The 23,932-nt window shown below is 40.5% G+C and overlaps 1 protein-coding gene across 2 annotated transcripts in view; it reads right to left on the reverse strand.

The window, feature by feature from the left end:
• Positions 1-23,932, reverse strand: part of LOC126094475 (ubiquitin carboxyl-terminal hydrolase 46) — a 98,945-nt gene that overhangs the window by 5,006 nt on the left and 70,007 nt on the right. For both annotated transcript variants that reach the window (XM_049908867.1, XM_049908866.1), the window contains exons 7-8: positions 17,697-17,834; positions 4,668-4,811 (exon numbers count right to left, since the gene is read on the reverse strand). In XM_049908867.1, the coding sequence (XP_049764824.1) occupies positions 4,668-4,811; positions 17,697-17,834 (282 nt within the window). The remainder of the gene's footprint in view (positions 1-4,667; positions 4,812-17,696; positions 17,835-23,932) is intronic.

Raw genomic sequence — 23,932 nt, forward strand, 5'->3', positions numbered from 1 at the left:
TCTCTTTACTCGGTGAGGTACTGGATGGGTTAAACAAAATATTGCAAATGCTAGACATATTTTTTAACTAAGGCGTTTGATTGTGTTGATCACAAAATATTGCACCAAACGTTGGACCATTACGAAATACGGGGAGTAACTCACAACTGTTTCACCTCTTACTTTAGCAACAGACAGCAAAAGGTTCACAATGTTGAGAATGGCTGTGATGTGGGATCTGAGTGGGTACGCTCAAGTGGGAGGTGCCCCGGGGATCAGTGTTGGGGTCACTCCTGTTTCTTATTTATGCAAATGATATGCCCTCTAGTATTACGGGTAATTCTAAAATATTTCTGTTTGCTGATGACCCTAGCTTGGTAGTAAAGGATGTTGCATGCAACACTGGCTCAGTTTCAAATAGTGCCATTCATGATCTAAGTTCATGGCTTGTAGAAAATAAACTAACACTAAATTACAGTAAGAATCAGATTTACAGTTTCTAACACACAATTCAACAAAACCTGACCTTTTAATTTCACAAAACGGGCATATCATTAGTGAAACTGAACAGTTCAAATTTCTAGGTGTTCTGATACTAAACTGTCCTGGAAAGCCTATATTCAGGATCTTGTTCAAAGACTTAATGCTGCCATTTTTACTATTTGAATGGTATCTGAAGTGAGTAATTGTTCAACATGAAAATTAGTCTACTTTGCTCATTTTCATTTGCTTATGTCGTATGGTATTATATTTTGGGTAACTCTTTACAATCTAAAAGGATATTTTTAGCTGAGAAACAGGTGGTTTCGGCAATAAGGGCAATAAGTGGTGCAAGTTCACTAACCTCTTGTCGACCCCTGATCACGAGTCTGGGTATTTTGACATTGACCTTGCAATATATGCACATCAAAAAAGTTTTCCATCACCCCGGTTCACAGAACTCCTGAAGACAGATGTTGACTGTGGATATTGTATCACAGACACAGTCCCTTTCACTGTTCAGAGGTGTCACTAAACCCGCCCAAAGATGCAAACAATCACGCATGAGCAGCGCCTATTAGACGGAGGGGGTCCAACAGCCGATCAGTTCCAGTCATTCCACCAGAAAGGAAGTAAATGGCTTGTGTTGTCTGTAGTTCAACCATGCCTAGATGGTCAATACTGCAGTTCGATCATATCTGCATTGTTACTTTGTGCCAGGAAGGGCTCTCAACAAGGGAACTGTCCAGGTGTCACTGAGTGAACCAAAGCGATGTTGTTTGGACATGGAGGAGATACAAAGCGACAGGAACTGTTGATGACATGCCTTCCTTCAGGATAACAACATCGCCCGACTAGAATGGTCAGCACGTTCTCCAGACATGAACCCTATTGAACATGCCTAGTATAGATTGAAAAAGAGTTGTTTACGGACGATGTGACCCACCAACCACTCTGAGGGATCTATGCTGAATCGCCATTGAGCAGTGGGATAATCTGGACCAACAACACCTTAATGAACTTGTGGATAATGCCACGACAGATACAGGTATCAATGCAAGAGGATGTGCTACTGGGTATTGGAGGTACCGCTGTGTACAGCAATCTGGACCAGCACCTCTGAAGTTATCACTGTATAGTGGTACAACATGCAATGTGTGGTTTTCATGAGCAATAAAGAGAGTGGAAATGATGTTTATGTTGATCTCTATTCCAAATTTCTGTACAGTTTCCTGAACTCTCAGAACCGAGGTTATGCAAAACTTTTTTTGATGTGTGTATATTTCCCTTACTGTCTTCTTGTTAACAACATTAGCTTACTCACTAGAATAAGCAGCTTTCACTCAGTTAATACTTGGCAGAAATCAAACCTGCATTTGGATCGGACTTCCTTAACTCTTATGTGGGAAAGTGTGCAGTAGACTGCTGCATCCATTGTCAATAAGTTACCACAAGAATTCAAAAATCTTAGCATTATTCCATGCGCTTTCAAATTGAAACTGAAGAGTTTCTTCAAGTGTAGCTCTTCCTATTCTGTCGAGGAATTCCTTGAAAAATTAAGCCTATTCTTGTTGCATATTGACTGCGTTAACTTGACGTGTAAGTTAATTTTTACATTATTTGTGCCAGAATGTCCAACTTCAAATACACAGATGTAAACTTGCAAACAGTTATTTCCCAAGAAGTTGGTCAAAACAGACATTTGGAAACCTAATAAATAGGCACTTTATTTTGAGCAAAGTTTGTATAAATTGCTGGCTTTCTCATCCATTGGAGCAAAAAATATGTAAGTGGAATTATGTTACACAAAATTTAGAAAGATATCAGAAAATAATTCACATCAAATGGTGTAGCACAACAAGGACGCCCAAGAATTCTATGTCATCTGACTGCACACTTCTGTCATTACCATACCATACCATACCACACTGTCCAAGTGGCGGGAGAGGGAGGGAGGGAGGGAGGGAGGGAGGGAGGGAGGGAGGGAGGGAGGGAGGGAGGGAGGGAGGGAGGGAGGGAGGGAGGAGGGAGAGAGAAATTGTGAACATGCCTGCATTTAGATGGAAATACAGTCATGCAAGGAGCACTGAACAGCTTGTAAGTGGCGGCTTGGTTTCACATTTCTCAACATCAGAGACCTAAATCTACATCCTTGTGGCGCGTGATGGAGAGTAGTTTGTGTACCATTGTTACTCAATCCCTTTCCTGTTCCCATTGTGAATAATTTGTGGGAACTGCTAGTAAGCCTCCATGTGGGCTCGAATCTCTCTAATTTTATCTTCCTTTTCTTTCTGTGATGTATACAAAGGAGGAAACATCATATTTATTGACTCTTCTAGGAAGGCAAACTCCATGAACTTTAACAGTAAACTACACCATGAAGCAGAGCTCCTCTCTCATCATACCTGCACTGGAGTTGACTGGTCATCTCCGTGATGCCTTCATGCTTACTAAATGAAACTAACAAAAATCTGCGGTTCTTTGGATCTTCTCTATTCCTCTATCAGTTCAATCTTGAACAGATCCTACACTGATGAGCAATGCTGAAGTATTGGTCAAACGAGGGTTTTGTAAGCTGACAAACAAACAAACAAATTTTCAGTATTATTTATTTTTGGCACAATGAAGACATACTAATATTTTTATCTGGTACAAACCATCAAGATATGGGAAGACATAGCCACTTACGCAGGTTTTTGGCACTTACGTTGCCATGTAGTCGTGACTTGTTTATTTTCATAACCAAAAAATGTCACTCCTGCACATATGTTGATCGAAGTATTGTATCACATATGCAACCTCATTACGGAGGCAGATGCTCTTCTTGAGGAAATGTAGAACTGTAGAACAGTTTCAATGTAAAAGAATTTGTCTTTTAAATGGGAAACATATTGGAGACTGACTAGTTCTGTCTACACATGCACAAGGACACTTCCAAATGAATTAACAAATGGTCTCAGAAACAGATTTAAGATTAGCAGTGTTCTCAAAACCATTATCCAATTACGTTAGATCGTTAAACTACCTCTTTTTGTGCAAACAGCCAGTGAACCTGTGAATTTCCTTTATGTGGTGAACAAGTAGTTAAGGATAAACAGCACCAATATCACAATTCCGAAAAACTGAAGTAAGCCATGCTAACTGAAAAATGCCACTGCCCTGTTAAATGAAATGCTGTGCTCTACCAAGCACTTCCGAGACATGTTGAGCCTCAGGCAGCATGCGTGCAGTTTTATGCTCTGTGGCTGACCTTTGCACAGCAGGTGGCCTATGTCAAGCCAGATTTAAACATAGGTGTGACACTAACAAAATCTCTCAGTGTGATTGACACACATCAGAATAGCACTCGCAGCATGTGAAGATGACTGAATCAGTAGACAAATTGTTGCACACAAGTACTAAGTCTTTAATGTGGCTAAACACAAGAATAGACATTGTCTAGTAAGCCTCCTGCATGTGAGAAATGAAGTTGAGCCTTTTTATAAAACCAGAAAAATAAATCATGCTCTACATCAGCTGTGAGGACGTTTCTCTGTACATCTCAACTTCTGGAGTGTCTCTTGCAACAGGTTCAGTTTTCTTCTTTGGAACTGCAACTCAGACACCACCATAGCTCACTAGTAGACAGAGTAACATTGTTTAATGCTTTATGTGTATTTTATATTATACATTACAAACTGGCACATGGTATACCACAGGCACTATCTGCTGCCCAGTAGTTCCAAAATCTTCAGAAGGCTCATCTTGTATAAAATAATAATAATAAAAAAAATTGATTTAAGTACTATTAGGTTTTCATTGGATCTGTACCTTGGTAGGTGCTTCTAATCACAGTATAAGAAATTTGACTTCACTTTCAAGTGCTACCACACAGGGGTGGGGCTAAGCTTAACTTTCCACTCTTCACAGTCCACATAGAAGCAGCAGAACTCATTCTTACCACTACCCGCTAAATGATTATGAAGCAGCAAATTATTATGAAGCAGCAAACAAAAACTGCATACTATGTATAAGTTAAAACTGGAGGGACAAGCAAAATTACAAGGACTGTTTGACCTGCATTTTACTGACACGTCACTGGTCTTACATTGAGAACAATAAGTGCGGCAATATGAATTTTGCCATCACATGACTGAAAGAAAAAAAGTTGTGCTAATTGATAATCTGTAAATTATCTTATAACACTAGAAGAGAAATTCAGTACTTACATCAACCATGTCATCATCAAACAGTAACCAGAATCCATGGCTTTTAACAATGCTAATGTAATGGCCTCTGTTTGGACCACTTCCACAGTGAATAACAACAGCAACCAGATCATACAGACGATCAGGATTCACAGCATCATCTGACTGCAATTGCAAAAATACACACACACACATGTAAAATTGTTTGTTTTACAGGACTCCATTTTAGAAGAGAGAGGGAAAGGGGGGGAGAAGAGAGGGGGAGGGAGACAAACTTATGTACAGCCACTTATTATTACAATTACTTTTCTATGGGTTCACCATCTAAACCAAAAGAAAGAGGCTTCAACTTATTTTTAGGTTCCTTTATGTCTCAAAATTTAACAAATTAAAATAACTGTAAGACAATGCAACTTCTGTGATATTGTTGTCATGGCGGAATGATGGAACCAATATAGAGTGAACACACAAGTAATGAACAAGAAAATGTCTCCTTTAAATTGACAGAGGTAGGGGCAATAGCAATACAAAATAGATGATGATATGTGTAACATTCTTGTAAGCATATCCTTTGTCAACAGGTAACAGTAGTACAGGAAGAACAAATAATCTGATTAAGTTTAAATGCAAGCTCTTGGTGAGTATAACTTTTTCCCATTTTATTATTAACCTGTTTCTAAACCACTGATTTGATATATGACTTCTGGATTTGGAATGTGTAAGTGTCTAACTGTACACGAGACCTACTATATTGTAAACTGAAGGAGCAACAGTACCGCCACTACTTAATAGCAGCTCAAAATGCTTCCATAAAATAGTACCACTTGCTGCTGAATGAAGAGCTGCCATTCAAAGATTTCTTCAGTCAACCACTGCCAGTTCTTTATTTCAACTCACGTTGCTGTAGCAATGGTCTTATTGTTTTAATTAATATGTAGAAAGTATACAAAAGTAGAAAATGATTTGAGTTGTAAACCGAAAGGAAGGAAAAAAAATTAACACTCCATGTCCCAGGGAAGACGAGGTTGTTAGAGAGAGGGGTTAGGTTGAGATCTGTCATTTAGGATGGAACACAAAAGCTTCTACTTCAAAGTACCATTCTGGCATTCACTCAAAGTAATTTTGGGAACCCACAGAAAACTTGAGCCAGTACCTTAATTGAGGTATTCTCTGGAACGAAATTCAAATCAGTCAGTAATTCTTACATATTAAACTGTCATATCACGTATTCCGAAACCAAAATATTTAGTTTCTATTTGGCTGAAATTTAGCCCATGTACAAGAACTTGAAATGAATAAAGAATCTATTTAAATTGTTTAATGCTCTATATCTCGATCTCTATGTACGTTTCAGTTAAGCCGTCATTCCGGAACACCTCAGTGTGCAATAAAAGTGAAATCTAATACTCTCAGTGACAGAAAAAGAAAAGAAGATTTATGAAGATATTGATAAGATATCATTTCCACAATAATCTTAGAATTTCACCTTGTGACAAAAATATTAAACTACTAGAGTCACATTATGATGGTTGGTATCACAATGGTGGTATGGGCGCACAGCAGCAAGGTCTTCAGCGCCCGCGCGAAACAGTTTGAGATGAGTGTCGGTAAAATACACGAAACAGTAGTATGGAAAATAAAGGTAACAAAAGTTGGAAAACTCTGTGTACACATACAGAAGCACGGAACAAAATATCATGACAATATTAAAACATTAACTAAACAGGAAGAAAGTGGCGTAAGAAGATAAAACAATACAGCAGATGCCTGTGGCTGGCTGACAGCAAGAATAAAAAAGGAGGAGTCAGTCACTCTGCAACACACTGAAACCTCCAGCCTAAAAACTTAGGCCAGAGTCCAAACACATCATAAAACTTTAAATCACACTCGTCTCATCATCAGCTAAAACACAGGGCAGATCCCCATCAATATTTGTTTCTGCCCTTGCATTAAGGTATAAAATGCATGCTGTAAAAATATCAAACAATGGAAAATCCAGGATGGAATTTAACAGTATCATAACAAGGAAAGTTGCTCAGCAGACATGCTGAGTTGCAGATAGAGACAACAAAAGATTGTCACAAATAAAGGTTTGGGCCCATAAGGCCTTCGTCAACAATAGACGACACACACACACACACACACACACACACACACACACACACACACACACACACACAAGGACGACTGCAGTCTCAGGCAACTGAAACCACACTGTGAGCAGTAGCACCAGTGCATGACGGGAGTAACGACTGGGTGGAGGTAAGGAGGAGGCTGGAGTGGTGGGGGGAGGGATAGTAGTATTGTAAGGGTGCTGCTGGTTAGACAGAGGGCAGAGGAGAGGTGAGGAAGGGGGTGGGGGCAGGGGGAAATAGCGGGAAAGGAGAGAAGTAAACGAACTTGGTATGATGGTGAAATGACGGCTGTGTGTGCTGAAATGTGAACAGTGAATGGACTGGATGGGTGAGGTCAGTGACTAACGAAGGTTGAGGCCAGGAGGATTACGGGAACGTAGGACGTACTGCAGGGAAAGTTCTCATCTGTGAAATCCAGAAAAGCTGGTGTTGGTGGGAAAGCTCCATATGGCACAGGCTGTGAAGTGGTCATTGAACTGAAGGATGTAATGTTTGGCAGTGTGCTCAGCAACAGGGTGGTCCACTTGTTTCTTGGCCACAGTTTGTCGGTGGCCATTCACGTTGACAGACAGCTTGTTAGTTGGCATGCCCACATAGAATGCGGTACAGTGGATGCAGCTTAGCTTGTAGATCACATGACTGGTTTCACAGGTAGCCCTGCCTTTGATGGGATAAGTGAAGTTTGTGAGCATACTTGAGTAGGTGGTAGTGGGAGGATGTATGGGACAGGTCTTGCATCTACACTCCTGGAAATGGAAAAAAGAACACATTGACACCGGTGTGTCAGACCCACCATACTTGCTCCGGACACTGCGAGAGGGCTGTACAAGCAATGATCACACGCACGGCACAGCGGACACACCAGGAACCGCGGTGTTGGCCGTCGAATGGCGCTAGCTGCGCAGCATTTGTGCACCGCCGCCGTCAGTGCCAGCCAGTTTGCCGTGGCATACGGAGCTCCATCGCAGTCTTTAACACTGGTAGCATGCCGCGACAGCGTGGACGTGAACCGTATGTGCAGTTGACGGACTTTGAGCGAGGGCGTATAGTGGGCATGCGGGAGGCCGGGTGGACGTACCACCGAATTGCTCAACACGTGGGGCGGGAGGTCTCCACAGTACATCGATGTTGTCGCCAGTGGTCGGCGGAAGGTGCATGTGCCCGTCGACCTGGGACCGGACCGCAGCGACGCACGGATGCACGCCAAGACCGTAGGATCCTACGCAGTGCCGTAGGGGACCGCACCGCCACTTCCCAGCAAATTAGGGACACTGTTGCTCCTGGGGTATCGGCGAGGACCATTCGCAACCGTCTCCATGAAGCTGGGCTACGGTCCCGCACACCGTTAGGCCATCTTCCGCTCACGCCCCAACATCGTGCAGCCCGCCTCCAGTGGTGTCGCGACAGGCGTGAATGGAGGGACGAATGGAGACGTGTCGTTTTCAGCGATGAGAGTCGCTTCTGCCTTGGTGCCAATGATGGTCGTATGCATGTTTGGCGCCGTGCAGGTGAGCGCCACAATCAGGACTGCATACGACCGAGGCACACAGGGCCAACACCCGGCATCATGGTGTGGGGAGCGATCTCCTACACTGGCCGTACACCACTGGTGATCGTCGAGGGGACACTGAATAGTGCACGGTACATCCAAACTGTCATCGAACCCATCGTTCTACCATTCCTAGACCGGCAAGGGAACTTGCTGTTCCAACAGGACAATGCACGTCCGCATGTATCCCGTGCCACCCAACGTGCTCTAGAAGGTGTAAGTCAACTACCCTGGCCAGCAAGATCTCCGGATCTGTCCCCCATTGAGCATGTTTGGGACTGGATGAAGCGTCGTCTCACGCGGTCTGCACGTCCAGCACGAACGCTGGTCCAACTGAGGCGCCATGTGGAAATGGCATGGCAAGCCGTTCCACAGGACTACATCCAGCATCTCTACGATCGTCTCCATGGGAGAATAGCAGCCTGCATTGCTGCGAAAGGTGGATATACACTGTACTAGTGCCGACATTGTGCATGCTCTGTTGCCTGTGTCTATGTGCCTGTGGTTCTGTCAGTGTGATCATGTGATGTATCTGACCCCAGGAATGTGTCAATAAAGTTTCCCCTTCCTGGGACAATGAATTCACGGTGTTCTTATTTCAATTTCCAGGAGTGTAGGTGTATTACAGGGGTTGTATTACAGGGGTATGAGCCATGAGGTAAGGGATTGGCAGCAGGGGTAGTGTAAGGATGGACGAGTATATTGTGTAGGTTTGGTGGACAGCAGAATACCACTATGGGTGGGGTGAAAAGGATAGTGGGCAGGACATTTCTCATATCAGGGCACAACAAGAGGTAGTCGAAACCCTGGCGGAGAATGTAATTCAGTTGCTCCAGTCCTGGGTGGTGCTGAGTTATGAGGGGAATGCTCCTGTACGGCCAGACGGTGAGACTGGAAAGATAAGGCACAGGAAAATTGAAGATTTGTTTTTGTACAAGGTTGGGAGGATAATTATGGTCTGTAAAGGCTTCAGTGAGACCCTCAGTATATTTTGAGAGGGACTGCTCGTCACTGCAGATGTGACAACATGGGTGGCTAGGCTGTACAGAAGGGACTTCTTGGTATGGAATGGGTGGCAGCTGTCTAGGTGGAAGTATTGCTGGTGGTTAGTAGGTTTGATATCGACGGAGGTACTGATGTAGCCATCTTTGAGGTGGAGGTCAACATCTAGGAAGGTGGCTTGTCGGGTTGAGTAGAATCAGGTGAAGTAGATGGGGCAGAAGTTGTTGAGGTTCTGGAGGAATGTCGATAGGGTGTCCTCATCCTCGATCCAGATCGCAAATATATCATCAATGAATCTGAACCAGCTGAAGGGTTTAGTATTCTGGGGATTTAGGAAGGATTCCTCTAGATGGCCCACGAATATGTTGTCATAGGATGGTGCCAAGCGGGTGCCTGTAGCTGTACCCTGGATTTGTTTGTAGGTAATGCCTTCAAAGGAGAAGTAATTGTGGGTGATGATATAGTTGGTTGTGGTGACTAGCAAGGAGGTTGTTGGTTTGGAATCCTTCAGGCATTGGGAAAGGAAGTGTTCAATAGTGGTAAACCTATTACCCAAAACCTACCCTCCTACCAAACATTTCCTCCTCCAACTCTCCACAGTTCCTGTCCCTTTACCACATGGTGCCCTGCTAGTCACTACTGATGCCACCTCCCTTTACACTAACACTCCTAATGCCTGTGGCAGTTGTAATCTTCACCAGTGGTGGACAGGAAGTCCACACTCCTCCTCTTAGCAACTGCTCTATGGTTCTGGAAACCTATATCCTGACTGGCAGTTGCAGTAACTGTGACAATATAGGCTGCCATAAGCCTGGCCAATGTCTCACAAGATTGGTTTGGAGAGTGCCATTCCTCATTATGGCAGTCATACGGCACCTCCTCCACTTCCAGAAACTCTCCTTATGGTCTCCCACGCAAAGGAACTCTTCATGGAACAGTTAATGGTGGTATTAATGATGGTCAGGAACTGTTGCCATGACCTCTTCTCACTCTCTCGAAAAATCTGGCGACTTTTTGCCCTCGCCAATCGAAAGGGTGCAAGAGTCTCTGCAGTTGGCCAACATTTGAACCTACGCAGAGCCACAAACCTAGTCCTGATTGCAGAGTGCATTCGGCCCTTCACCAACGGACAGGCTGCCTCTTCAGTTGTCCCATGGACTGGGGAATGGATACTTCAGCGGCGTGGTGAATTATTTTGGTAATATGATCCACCTGTTCCTGAACATTGATACAATGTTCAAACTGCGCTAGCTGATTATGAAGTGGCCAGTCTCCTCTACTGAGCACCCATAGCAGCAGTTTCCTTTCAGGTTCCACTCCATCTGGCAAGTGAATCCAGATCAGGGAGTGATCACTTCTGTGCAAGTCACCAACCACTTCCCATTGAGCAGTGTGAGCAAGGGTTGGAGAGGAAAATGTGAGATTGATGGCAGAGAATGACCCAGTTGCAGTGCAGAAGTGTTTGCAAATCACTCTGAAATGCATGGCAGAGTAAATTTAATACAGTACCACATGTTAGGATTTCTTCCTGTACGTGTGTAGTATATGGAAGGTACAAAGAACTACTGCTTAACTGCCTCTGTGCATGCAGTAACTAATCTTGTCTTTACAGTCCGTACAGGAGTGATTTGCTCCTGAAAGTTTGTAGAAAGGTCCACAGGAGGCAATTGGTGTGTGTTTACAAGTGCCTGCCAGTTCAAGCTTTCAACATTTATCATGATTTAAAAAACCCGTGATCATTCATGGCATCTTTCTTTGTTCAAGTTCAATATCCTGTTAGTAGTATTTGGGCTAGGAACCCACCAACTTCAGAAGTATTCTACAATTGGATACACAAGTGATTTGTAAGCAGCATTTTCCCCAATATTCTGCCAATGAATCAAAGCCTGCCATCTGCCTTACCTATGTGATGATTCCATATCCCTAACTGTTACACCCACATGACTGTTAGTGAATCATTGATATTATTGCTGTTTGATGTTACTATTTTACAATTCTGTGAAGTGTACAATTTTATATTTCTGAAAATTTAAATACAGCTGCCAATCTTTGTATCATTTTGGAAACTTAACACCCAGCTGGATATTTGTGCACGCTGTTTTCATGTAATACTTCATCACAGATAACTGCATCATCTACAAAATGTATGAAGGTACTAATAAAATAGTATGCCAAGTCATTAACATACAATGTGAGTAACAAGGGTCTCAACACACTTCCCTGGAGCACACTGGAAGTTACTTCTACTTCTGTTGATGATCCCTGCCATGAAATCTTCTATCCAGTCAATAATTTTGTTTTATAACCCATATAATTGTACTTTTGTTGAAGTAATTGATCTACCAAATACCTTTTTTTTTTTTTGTGGTCAAGAAATACTGCATCCAGCCAACTGCCTTGATCCATGGCTTTTAGGATGTCATACAAGAAAAGCACTACTTTCATTTTGAAGTGACTTATTTTCGTAATCCATGCCAGTTTGGCATCAAGATCATTCTGTTCTTTTAAGCTCAAAATCTGTTCTAGGACTCTAAAACACATCGATATAATACAGACAGGATGGTAATTATCATTATCACTTCTATTAGCGTTCTTTCTGACGCTACTGACACTAACATCTATAACACTCATCTTTGCAGTGGTGTGAGAGGTAATTTGGGGCAGTACTTCTGTACCATCCTTTGCAATGAATATTTGAAAACTTAATTCAGCATTTCGGCATTTGCTTTACTACCATCAATTTCATTTTTTCCCTGTGTTATCCACAAGTACCTGGACACTAATTTTCTTGCCACTGACAGCCTTTACATATGGTCAGACTTTCTTTAGGGTTTTATGAGACATCTTCAATAAGATTCTTGTACAACAGTCACTGAAGGCTTCACAGTTTGCTCTTCTGATAGACAAATGTGTTTCATTTATCATATCTGTATCTATAGCCCTATGCTTCACCTGTTATGCAGCAGTCACTGTTGTTTAAGAAATTTCTTTACAATGGAGGGCTCCACTCACAATCAATTATTCTACTAGGTACATACCAATCCAGTGTACAATCAACTATTATTTTAAACTTGAGCTACAGTTGTTCTACATGCTTCTGCCTAAAGGTAAATGTTTCAAGTTCATCTTTGAGTGATGATATGTTTGTCTCTTTATCTAGCTTACTGAACATGTTACTTTAACCACTTGTCTCAGCTGCAGTTTGTACTTTAGTGATGATTGTTGCTAACTGCCTCATGGTCACTGGTACCTGTTTCAATATGGACATCCTCTTACTTTTCATATACTTCCAACAACAGTGGACTTCCCAATTCACTTTTTTAGTTTGATTTCAGAGAAGTCATTTGCTTTACTACCATCAGTTTCAGTTTTGCCTGTGTCATCCATGAGCGTCTTTGACGTCACTTACAGAATATCTTGCACATTCATCACTTACAAACCTGTAATTATTCCAATCAATTGTTGGATGACTAAAGTCTCCTCCAATAATGACAATACGATTGGGAAGATAAGTAATAACCACCTGAAATTCTCTAAAGTTCAAATGGCTCTGAGCACTATGCGACTTAACTTCTGAGGTCATCAGTCGTCTAGAACTTAGAACCTATTAAACCTAACTAACCTAAGGACATCACATACATCCATGCCCAAGGCAGGATTCGAACCTGCACCCGCAGCAGTCGTTCGGCTCCAGACTGTAGCGCTTAGAACCGCACGACCACTCCGGCCGGCAAATTCTCTAAAGTTGTCAGGTATATCTGGCGGAGGGTCTGTTGCTCAGCAGAAAGACGCAGTCACAGGTTTGTGTTCACAGAAGACCTTGTCCGAAAGCTAGAGGTATCCAACAGTCCACTTAATTTGCCTGCCCACTGTTCAAAACCTCATCTATGTGGTACCAGTATATCTCAATTCATATGGTTATTCAACCCCATATTGGTCAAGTTTCTTATCTGCTTTGTCAAATATGCTGTTTCCATGTTTTGCCTAGACTTTTGCTATACAAATGTGTTCATCTCAAAGATCTGACTATTGTTACTTTTGGGCTTTAGCCAGCTTTCTATATGCAGTATTGCACAAACTCTACTGCTTTTTACGACGCTTCAAAACTCGCAGACTTTCTGCCACATGCTTTGGGGTTTACACTAATACTTTAGGATCTTCTACAATTATTATTATCATTATCACCATCCATTGCTGGGTAAGACACCTCCGCTAGACTCTTCAGGCATTATGGGTCTCAGCTGAATGCATTCAGTTTTACTTCTGAACATTTTCTATTATCATCTAGCTAATTTCCACCAGGGCTTTGTCTAAGCCCTTTCTTATTTTATTGAGTCCAGGAAAGAACTTCACTGATCCACCTACCTTCTGTTCACTTGGTTGCATGAACTATATGGACATTTCAAGAAATCTCTCAATGCTCGTACAATTTTTTTCTCTACTCTTGTTGATTGTGCCATCCCAACAGACAAAATGTTGCAGCTAACCAGCATAAATTCCCATTTAGTTTCCTTTACACTCTCATTTTTTTAAATTATTCCTTTAGTCAAATTTTCATTGTACCTTCTCACATTCTTCTGAAGACATTTCCTTTCAAATAGTTTTGTTTAACTTGGCTAGTTCTGCCATGTTCCTATTATTGTTTGGTTGTGATTCATGTCTTCTCTTTAAGAACTATCTCATTCCATTTGAAATTTTCTTATTTTCTTTCCTATTGTTTTTTTTAACAACAATGACTTTTTGTTTGGGTTGATACTTATGTGAAGTAATTGCCCTTTTTTCCATGTCTGTATAATCCTCATTTTCCAACAACCTAAACTTGCTTTTATCTGGCATATATCCTAATTCTTAGACAAATACTCTCAATCTACATTTATAAACTCTTGGGTGATGAGTCTGTTTCTAATTTCGCACTATTTTTTCTACGTGTCTTCCAAGTCTACAGTCACTTTCAATTGGAAAATGGCTTATGATTGTCAAATCTTGTACTACTACTTTATTGTATGATCAAATAATAAGAGATTTCATTTTTAGTTCAATTTGATCTCTGTCAATTCCATTTTTTATTTTTTTTTTTCTGGAAGACTGTGTTAACACAGTGTATACACTCAACAAAATTCTTCTAAAAGAAGTGATTTGGGCAGGAGTGTGTTCATGGGAATAACCATGAAAGAGGATTCAGAAAGGTCACATATAGTTCAGAGAGGATTGCCATTTTTGTGGAGGTAGTATCCTTTTATTTGGGAAGAGAGATGGTGTTTTTGATGGTCTTTGACAAAAGGTACATGGATAGTACAGTTAAATAATAGCTGGAGCCATCAAATCTGTTCAGAGGTAATCTATGGGTGCCTCCGAAACACACTGGCTATGGGACTGATCCCATGATGACATTGATGTAAAGGACATACCACTGATGGGACTGCTGATCCAAATGCCACACTTCCATAGTCCAAGCAGGATAGTATATTACAGCTTTATAAAGTCATAAAAGGGTAAAGTGATTGGTGTTACAGGAAGTGCAGCTAAAGCAGTATAGAGCATTAAGTTACTTGCGGCACTTCTGTTTCAGTTGGTGTAAACAATGAAGTCAGCCATGCTAGTTTAGCATAAAGAAGCTATTCCTAGAAAGTGGTGTGTGTGTGTGTGTGTGTGTGTGTGTGTGTGTGTGTTTTTGGGGCTTACGGGCACTCAACGTCGAGGCAATCACTGCCCTGACACACATTAAAAGAAATGAATGTGGACCAATTTAGTAAAATGGAAGCATACACATAAAGAAAGTGGGAAAAGATGAAAAATGCTGTATAAGAAAATAAAACTTAACAAAAACAAGAAAGGAGTGTCAAGGATGCCACAGGAAACTGTCACTGGCCGGCCACTTACATAAAATATGGGCGAGCCAGTCAACCTGTGAACAAATCAAGACCCTTTCCCTAAAATCTTAGTAAAAACATTGGACAAGTCACAGAACTTTAAAACTTTAACCACATTCATTTGAGTATTTCCTAAAAGAGACGGCAGATCCTCTGGCAAGTCAGAAAATAAAATAAAACACAATCCAATAAAATGTGGCGCACAGAGACCTGGACGCCACAAGTACCACACATTGGAGAGTCCTCTTGCCGGAGCAGGAAGCCTTCCGTCGTAGGACAGTGGCCTACCCAAAGCTGAGTGAGGAGAACCTTGTCCCGTCTATGGAGGTGGAAAGAAATACACTACATACACAACTCGTGAGCCCAATAGTGAGGTGAGTGCATGCAGGGGGATGGTACACTGAAATACTTGTGGATCCAGACATGCCTCCTTGGCTGCGAGATCTATCTTTTCATTCCCAGCAATGCCAAAGTGCCCTAGAACCCAGCAAAAAAAAACCTCCTTTCCCAGTCGTTGTAGTTGGAGGAAGGCATCCTGGATGTTCTGGACCATTTTATCTGCTGGATACATATGTTGCAGTGAGTGAAGGTCACTTGGTGAATCAGAACAGACAAGAAATTTAGGATGGGAAGAGCATCTCATTTGCTCCAGTGCCCACAAGATCACAGACAATTCTGCATCAATGACAGTAAATGCTTCAGACAGTCGGATCTTAAGGACACGATCCGTTAAAACAACAGGGCAACCAACAGAATCCTCCTGTTTTGACCCATCTGTAAAAACAACTACATAGTCATGGTGCTCAGATAAAATGGCAGAAAATGTAGTATTAAAAACGGAGGCAGGAGTGCAGTCCCTCTTGTACCGCACCAAATCTAAAATCACTCTGGCCCTCTCCAGTAACCAGGCGGTTAAAACCCTGGATTTGGGGCTGTATGGGCTCCACAGTGAGGGACTCCAGCACACGTATCCCTAATGGCATTGTGGCTCGTGGACGGTTGGAGAAAAAGGCGCTTGAAGAGGCGGACGAGCAATAATATGGTCAGTGGGTGAGGTTGGAGCTGCAAGAAACTTAAAAGTCTGGCGCACCAACAGGAGCTGACATCAGATGGTAACCTGCCTTAGCACAGGGACTGGGTATGGGACTAGTCCGATAAGAACCTGCGGTTAGTCGAATCCCCGCATGGTGGACAGCGTCAAGGATCCACAACTAAGAGGGCCATGACGACCCATACACCGTGCACCTGTAGTCCAGCCGTGAACACACAAAAGCCCAATAAATCTGGAGGAGATGTGCCCTGTCCGCTCCCCAAGACCTGTGGCTGAGGCACTTGAGGATGTTCAGTGCCTTCAAGGTTCTGACGTTCAAGTCTCGCGGGTGTGGCGACCATGACAATCTGGAGTAAAAAATGAGGCGCAGAAACCACATTGCGTCTCTAAAATGTAGGGTAGTGTCCCATACATGCAAGGCAGGCAAATTAAAAGGATGACGGGAATGAATAAAATGAACGCGCACACACACTTATCAGCAGCAAATTGGAAACCCGTCTTTGCAGCCCACCGCTGCACTGTAAGTTGCAACCGACGGCTCACTGTTGCAATGCTGGAGAAGGAACAGAACATTCCGTACAAGTCGGTATTTCAATACAGAACACAAGAGTCTTTGATTTAATAATTTTTTATTGAAAGTGTGTGATTTGTGGATAAAAGACCATGTACCTGTTTCTGAGCAAAACTTGGAAGTTGCCACTACATCACGTACGTCTCATCATGTTCCAGTTGACAGACTTCCCAGTCACATCAACCAACACCAACTAATGATTATTTCCGAAACAAATAAACAGAAAAGAAGAAACTGCCATGTATATTCCAAAAACAAAAAAAGAACAACAACAAACTTAATGTGTAAGTCTTGTGGAGTTGTGTTATATCTTGGAGACTGTTTCGCTGCATATCATATGAAAGAGAAATACTAAGTACCAAAGATAATGCAAATAAACAAATATATGAAACAAATAAATTTTGTATTCATTTACGTAAGTATATCTTCGACATTTGATGAAAGTGGGGGAAGAGGTTTGAGAACTTATGAGAACTAACAATGAGATTAGTAAAACTTAACAATTTATAGTCTCCCAATAATGTCAAGAACGGCTGGCAAAAAGCAAAGTAATATGAATTAGTGCTGCCGGCACCAAGCGAATACATTTGTACAAGATGTGCACACGGAAAAGTGTTAATACTGCAATTACTGATGACAATCGACAACAGACATCATGGTAAATGATTGCAAGTAGAAAATTTATTCATATAAGTGTAATTTGTGAAACCATTAGTTTTTTAAAAAAGAAAAATTGTTTTTATGTCACATTAATTATATTTTTAAATCGTACAAAATTAATAAGTCCAGCACTTTTTGTCTGAAAGACTACCACTGAAATGAACAAATAATGTTTTATATGACTGTCATTTTAACAGCATCTAAGTTCTTACCGTATTAAATAACCGTAGTTCAAGAGGGAACACAACTCTGTGAGAAACCTTTATGTGCCTGTTATATTGCTCCATATATTTGAATCTTTTGAGATGAAGAGCCAATATCATTGGTAACTTCTTAACACGCATTCGTTTCTGCAATTAAGAAAAAAGTGATTACAGCTTATGGAATTTCAGTGTTGGAAAATAATTTTCATGACTAAAAGGAAAACACATTTAGAAAAGAATCAAACAATAACAGTCACATTTGTAAAGACACAATTTTTCTGACTCCATATTTTGCAAGAATTCATGAGGCTAGATATATAACTGTGCACTGAAAATTATGTCCTTTTAACACTAACCAAAACAGCCTTGCTGTTGTGGTACTGCAAACGGCTGAAAGCAAGGGGAAACTACAGCTGTAATCTTTCCCGAGGGCATGAAGCTTTACTGTATGATTAAATGATAATGGCATCCTCTTGGGTAAAATATTCCGGAGGTAAAATAGTCCCCCATTCAGATCTCTGGGCAGGGACTACTCAAGAGGACGTCGTTATCAGGAGAAAGAAAACTGGCGTTCTACAGATCAGAGCGTGGAATGTCAGATCCCTTAATCGGGCAGGTAGGTTAGAAAATTTAAAAAGGGAAATGCATAGGTTAAAGTTAGATATAGTGGGAATTAGTGAAGTTCGGTGGCAGGAGGAGCAAGACTTATGGTTAGGTGAATACAGGGTTATAAATACAAAATCAAATAGGGGTAATGCAGGAGTAGGTTTAATAATGAAAAAAAAAAAATAGGAGTGCGGGCATGCTACTACAAACAGCATAGTGAATGCATTATTGTGGCCAAGATAGACACGAAGCCCACGCCTACTACAGTAGTACAAGTTTATATGCCAACTAGCTATGCAGATGACGAAGAAATTGATGAAATGTATGATGAGATAAAAGAAATTATTCAGGTAGTGAATGGAGACAAAAATTTAATAGTCATGGGTGAATGGAATTCAACAGTAGGAAAAGGAAGAGAAGGAAACATAGTAGGTGAATATGGACTGGGGCTAAGAAATGAAAGAGGAAGCCGCCTGGTAGAATTTTGCACAAAGCATAACTCTATCATAGCTAACACTTGGTTCAGGAATCATGAAAGAAGGTTGTATACATGGAAGAACCCTGGAGATACTAGAAGGTTTCAGATAGATTATATAATGGTAAGACAGAGATTTAGGAACCAGGTTTTAAATTGTAAGACATTTCCAGGGGCAGATGTGGACTCTGACCACAATCTATTGGTTATGAACTGTAGATTAAAACTGAAGAAACTGCAAAAAGGTGGGAATTTAAGGAGATGGAACCTGGATAAAGTGAAAGAACTAGAGGTTGTACAGAGTTTCAGGGAGAGCATAAGGAAACAATTGACAGGAATGGGGGAAAGAAATACAGTAGAAGAAGAATGGGTAGCGAGGGATGAAATAGTGAAGGCAGCAGAGGATCAATTATGTAAAAAGACGAGGGCTAGTAGAAATCCTTGGATAACAGAAGAGATACTGAATTTAATTGATCAAATGAGAAAATACAAAAATGCAGTAAATGAAGCAGGCAAAAAGGAATACAAACGTCTCATAAATGATATCGACAGGAAGTGCAAAATGGCTAAGCAGGGATGGCTAGAGGACAAATGTAAGGATGTAGAGGCTTATCTCATGAGGGGTATGATAAATACTGCCTACAGGAAAATTAAAGAGACCTTTGGAGAAAAGAGAACCACTTGCATGAATATCAAGAGCTCAGATGGAAACCCAGCTCTAAGCAAAGAAGGGAAAGCAGAAAGGTGGAAGGAGTATATAGAGGGTCTATACAGGGGTGATGTTCTTGAGGACAATATTATGGAAATGAGAGAGGATGTAGATGAAGATGAAATGGGAGATAAGATACTATGTGAAGAGTTTGACAGAGCACTGAAAGACCTAAGTCGAAACAAGGCCCTGGGAGTAGACAACATTCCATTAGAACTACTGACAGCCTTGGGAGAGCCAGTCCTGACAAAACTCTACCATCTGGTGAGCAAGGTGTACGAGACAGATGAAATACCCTAAGACTTCAAGAAGAATATAATAATTACAATTCCAAAGAAAGCAGGTGTTGACAGATGTGAAAATTACCGAACTATTAGTTTAATAAGTCACAGCTGCAAAATACTAACGCGAATTCTTTACAGACGAATGGAAAAACTTGTAGAAGCTGACCTCGGGGAAGATCAGTTTGGATTCCGTAGAAATGTTGGAACACGTGAGGCAATACTGACCCTACGACTTATCTTAGAAGAAAGATTAAGGAAAGGCAAAACTACGTTTCTAGTGTTTGTAGACTTAGCGAAAGCTTTTGACAATGTTGACTGGAATACTCTGTTTCAAATTCTGAAGGTGGCAGGGGTAAAATACAGAAAGCGAAAGGCTATTTACAATTTGTACAGAATGCAGATGGCAGTTATAAGAGTCTAGGGAAATGAAAGGGAAGCAGTGGTTGGGAAGGGAGTGACACAGGGTTGTAGCCCATCCCCGATGCTATTCAATCCGTATATTGAGCAAGCAGTAAAGGAAACAAAAGAAAGGTTCAGAGTAAGTATTAAAATCCATGGAGAAGAAATAAAAACTTTGAGGTTCGCCGATGACATTGTAATTCTATCAGAGACAGCAAAGGACCTGGAAGAGCAGCTGAATGGAATGGATAGTGTCTTGAAAGGAGGATATAAGATGAACATCAACAAAAGCAAAACGAGGGTAATGGAATGTAGTCGAATTAAGTCAGGTGATGCTGAGGGAATTAGATTAGGAAATGAGACACTTAAAGTAGTAAAGGAGTTTTGCTATTTGGGGAGCAAAATAACTGATGATGGTCCAAGTAGAGAGGATATAAAATGTAGACTGGCAATGGCAAGGAAAGCGTTTCTGAAGAAGAGAAATTTATTAACATTGAGTATAGATTTAAGTGTCAGGAAGTCGTTTCTGAAAGTATTTGTATGGAGTGTAGCCATGTATGGAAGTGAAACATGGACGATAAATAGTTTGGACAAGAAGAGAATAGAAGCTTTCGAAATGTGGTGCTACAGAAGAATGCTGAAGATTAGATGGGTAGATCACATAACTAATGAGGAAGTACTGAATAGGATTGGGAAGAAGAGAAGTTTGTGGCACAACTTGATTAGAAGAAGGGCTCAGTTGGTAGGACATGTTCTGAGGCATCAAGAGATCACCAATTTAGTACTGGAGGGCAGCGTGGAGGGTAAAAATCACAGAGGGAGACCAAGAGATGAATACACTAAGCAGATTCAGAAGTAGGTACTGGGAGATGAAGAAGCTTGCACAGGATAGAGTAGCATGGAGAGCTGCATCAAACCAGTCTCAGGACTGAGAACAACAACAACAACAACAACAACAACAACAACAACACTACACATCAATCTAGATCAATGCTGATATTGTGTGCATCCAATTAATTTCAGTATATAATGCAAATTTTGACATAGCTAGCACTTTCTTCTTCAGGATATTGTACTGTTGGCTGTAAGTATATAAATTTCACTCACACTCCTGATATCTTAATAGAAATGCATTATATTTACTATGTACACAACGGGTGTCCAACCAGTGCGTGTGGGCCGCACACGGCCCTAAGCAAATAATGTGGCCCAAGAAGTGAGTATCTATCACAGATCGGTGAAAAAAAGGCTTCTATTTACAGTTATGACAATTTGAATAAAGTCAATTTGAGAACCCCGCCACACAATGAAATTCTCTCATTGTTCCATCACACTCTCTTTTCTTTTTTTTCTAGTGGTTATTGTTAGTGTTAAGTATATTGAGTGCAGCCCAAAAATACTTGTCTTCTTCCAATGTGGCCCAGGTAAGCTAAAAGACTGGACACCCCTGACCTACACCACAGCAATGTAAGCTTCTTGTCTGTCTCACTGCTTTAGTTTTCTTAAAACCCTTACTGTTTGCAAGCAAAAAATGTTTTTATGTACAAAATGAGTCTACCGTTAGGAATTATTCTAACTGTACTGCCGATCCACAGTGGACTCGTTTGAAAGTGGGGCTACTGAATGTTAAATGTGGAAAGAATGGCCTTAATCTGTATCTACATTTCACGGCTTCTAGAAAATCAGTATTTGATTTCTGTCTTTCATGCAGATACTATCATACATTCAGAACCTGCTACAGTTAAAGTATCTGAAGTTAAAAACATGAACAAAGCTATATGGTAACTAAAAATCACAGCTCTGCTCTAATGCAAAGATTATCTTTATGCAAAGGTTCACTATTCATCAACTTTGATGATAGTTATCAGAGAGGCAGATGATTATGAAATAAGTTCTATTTCTTTGTCACTGATATTTCTCTACAGTTAATGTGTATCACTACAAATCAGCATGTTATAGCTTATGTTATCTGATACCACTGAGGAAACTTACAGAGTAAAAGAGACCTTCCTTATGTAACGAAGATATTTATTCAAATTAATTTTGTCGGTTAAAAAAGGGAAAAGAAATGAATATGGTATAGGAACACATCACTCATCACAGGAACTTCCTCAGTCATCTCAACAGAACAGGTGCTAGAGACTACCCAACTTGTTACTATGACAGCATCAACAGGTTAACCTTATCACACATTACTTTCATGTGAGTGGTACAGCGATCATCAAGTAACTAAGAAAGAGACTAAATTAAAATACCAATTTTTCCAACAAAGTCACCACACTTCTCTCATCAAGAAATAATAAAACAAAAAGAAAAAATAATGGAGAATTACTGTAGCATATGACCGTATCAGGTGAGAGTGCCAATTCTACGTATTGCTTAATCTTTACCTTTTGAAATCCATTGTACTACCAGAAGATAATGACACAGTATCACTCAAAATAGTGTTTTGGTGCTATTCTTCATCTCTTTCTTCAATAACCTAAAATAGTTAAGTTTGTTGTCTAGTACTATGATGTGTAATGATTTGTTGTCGACTACATTGTACTATGTATGTACTAACAAATTTGTTGTAATCATCAAATGTACTGCTGATGTAATGCAGGACTGGGCACATGGTAAGTACATCAAATGCCAATAATACAAAACAATAAAGCTAAATTAATATTGCACAATGCTTAATTTGAGGACCAAAATTTAGAAGTTTAGTAATCTTTTTCACTGTGTCTGCCTGTCACTCAACCAATCTACACTGTTTCTTGTTCCATAAACTGTCAAAAATCAGATTTTGTTGGGTAAAATTTTTGCTTAGCAGCTCTAAAGCATTGAACAACTGAATGAATCCTACAGTATTCCATATCTATTGACTCACTGAAGCTTGAGCATCTAACTTCCAATGTTTCCGCACAGTGCTAATTGGAAGTTAAGAGCACATTTCAAATACCAACTTGTCACTGTACCTAAAATGTACGAACCATTCATTACCCCCTCCTCGCCTCAATACAATCCATTCTACAGCAGAGCTAGAGCTCCTGCAATTTTCATTTCTTTGTTACAGCACTTCTCCAGTGACATGTGGAGAAAGAAGACATTGTAGATAAGGATTCTCTCAACTACACAAATATGCCATTTTCTTTGCATTGTTAAAAGAAAACACACACACACACACACACACACACACACACACACACACACTCTTATCTCCTTATGAACTAACAACAGAGAGATAGGTGCTAAAATATTATATGGTATTACATTATTTGTTAAGATTGTATCAAAGTAAAAAGCAGTTAACACAAATAATGCACATTGTTCCACTAAGAAATGGTGTATAGTTAAGAAGATGGCAAAATAATTTACATGGAGAAACTTCTGAAAAGTTTCTTTCCTTCACAATTTTAACTTTCATTTAGATTTTGACAACTGAAGCACTATAAATAGATAACTACTACCTTAATTAAAGGATTGTTGTATGAAGCATAAATATGACAGATGAACTGTTTAGTATTATTCAGAATGTAGCAAGTGACAACTAACTCATAAAAACTAGTTTCCAAGAATGATTTTACCTTTTTGATCCTGAGTTGAGCAACTGAAAAATGTGATTTATTCAAAACGTGTTTCATTTTTTATATCCAAAATTCATCAGTGACCTGCAATTATATTACACATACAGTTAACTAACTATAATTATTAAAATAGTCTATTACATAAGTTTGCTATTTTTTTCATTTGTGGACCGTAGTTATAGCTTCATACTACAATTTTTGTC

Source organism: Schistocerca cancellata, chromosome 8, assembly GCF_023864275.1.
Source record: "Schistocerca cancellata isolate TAMUIC-IGC-003103 chromosome 8, iqSchCanc2.1, whole genome shotgun sequence".
NCBI classification, from domain to species: Eukaryota; Metazoa; Arthropoda; class Insecta; order Orthoptera; family Acrididae; genus Schistocerca; species Schistocerca cancellata.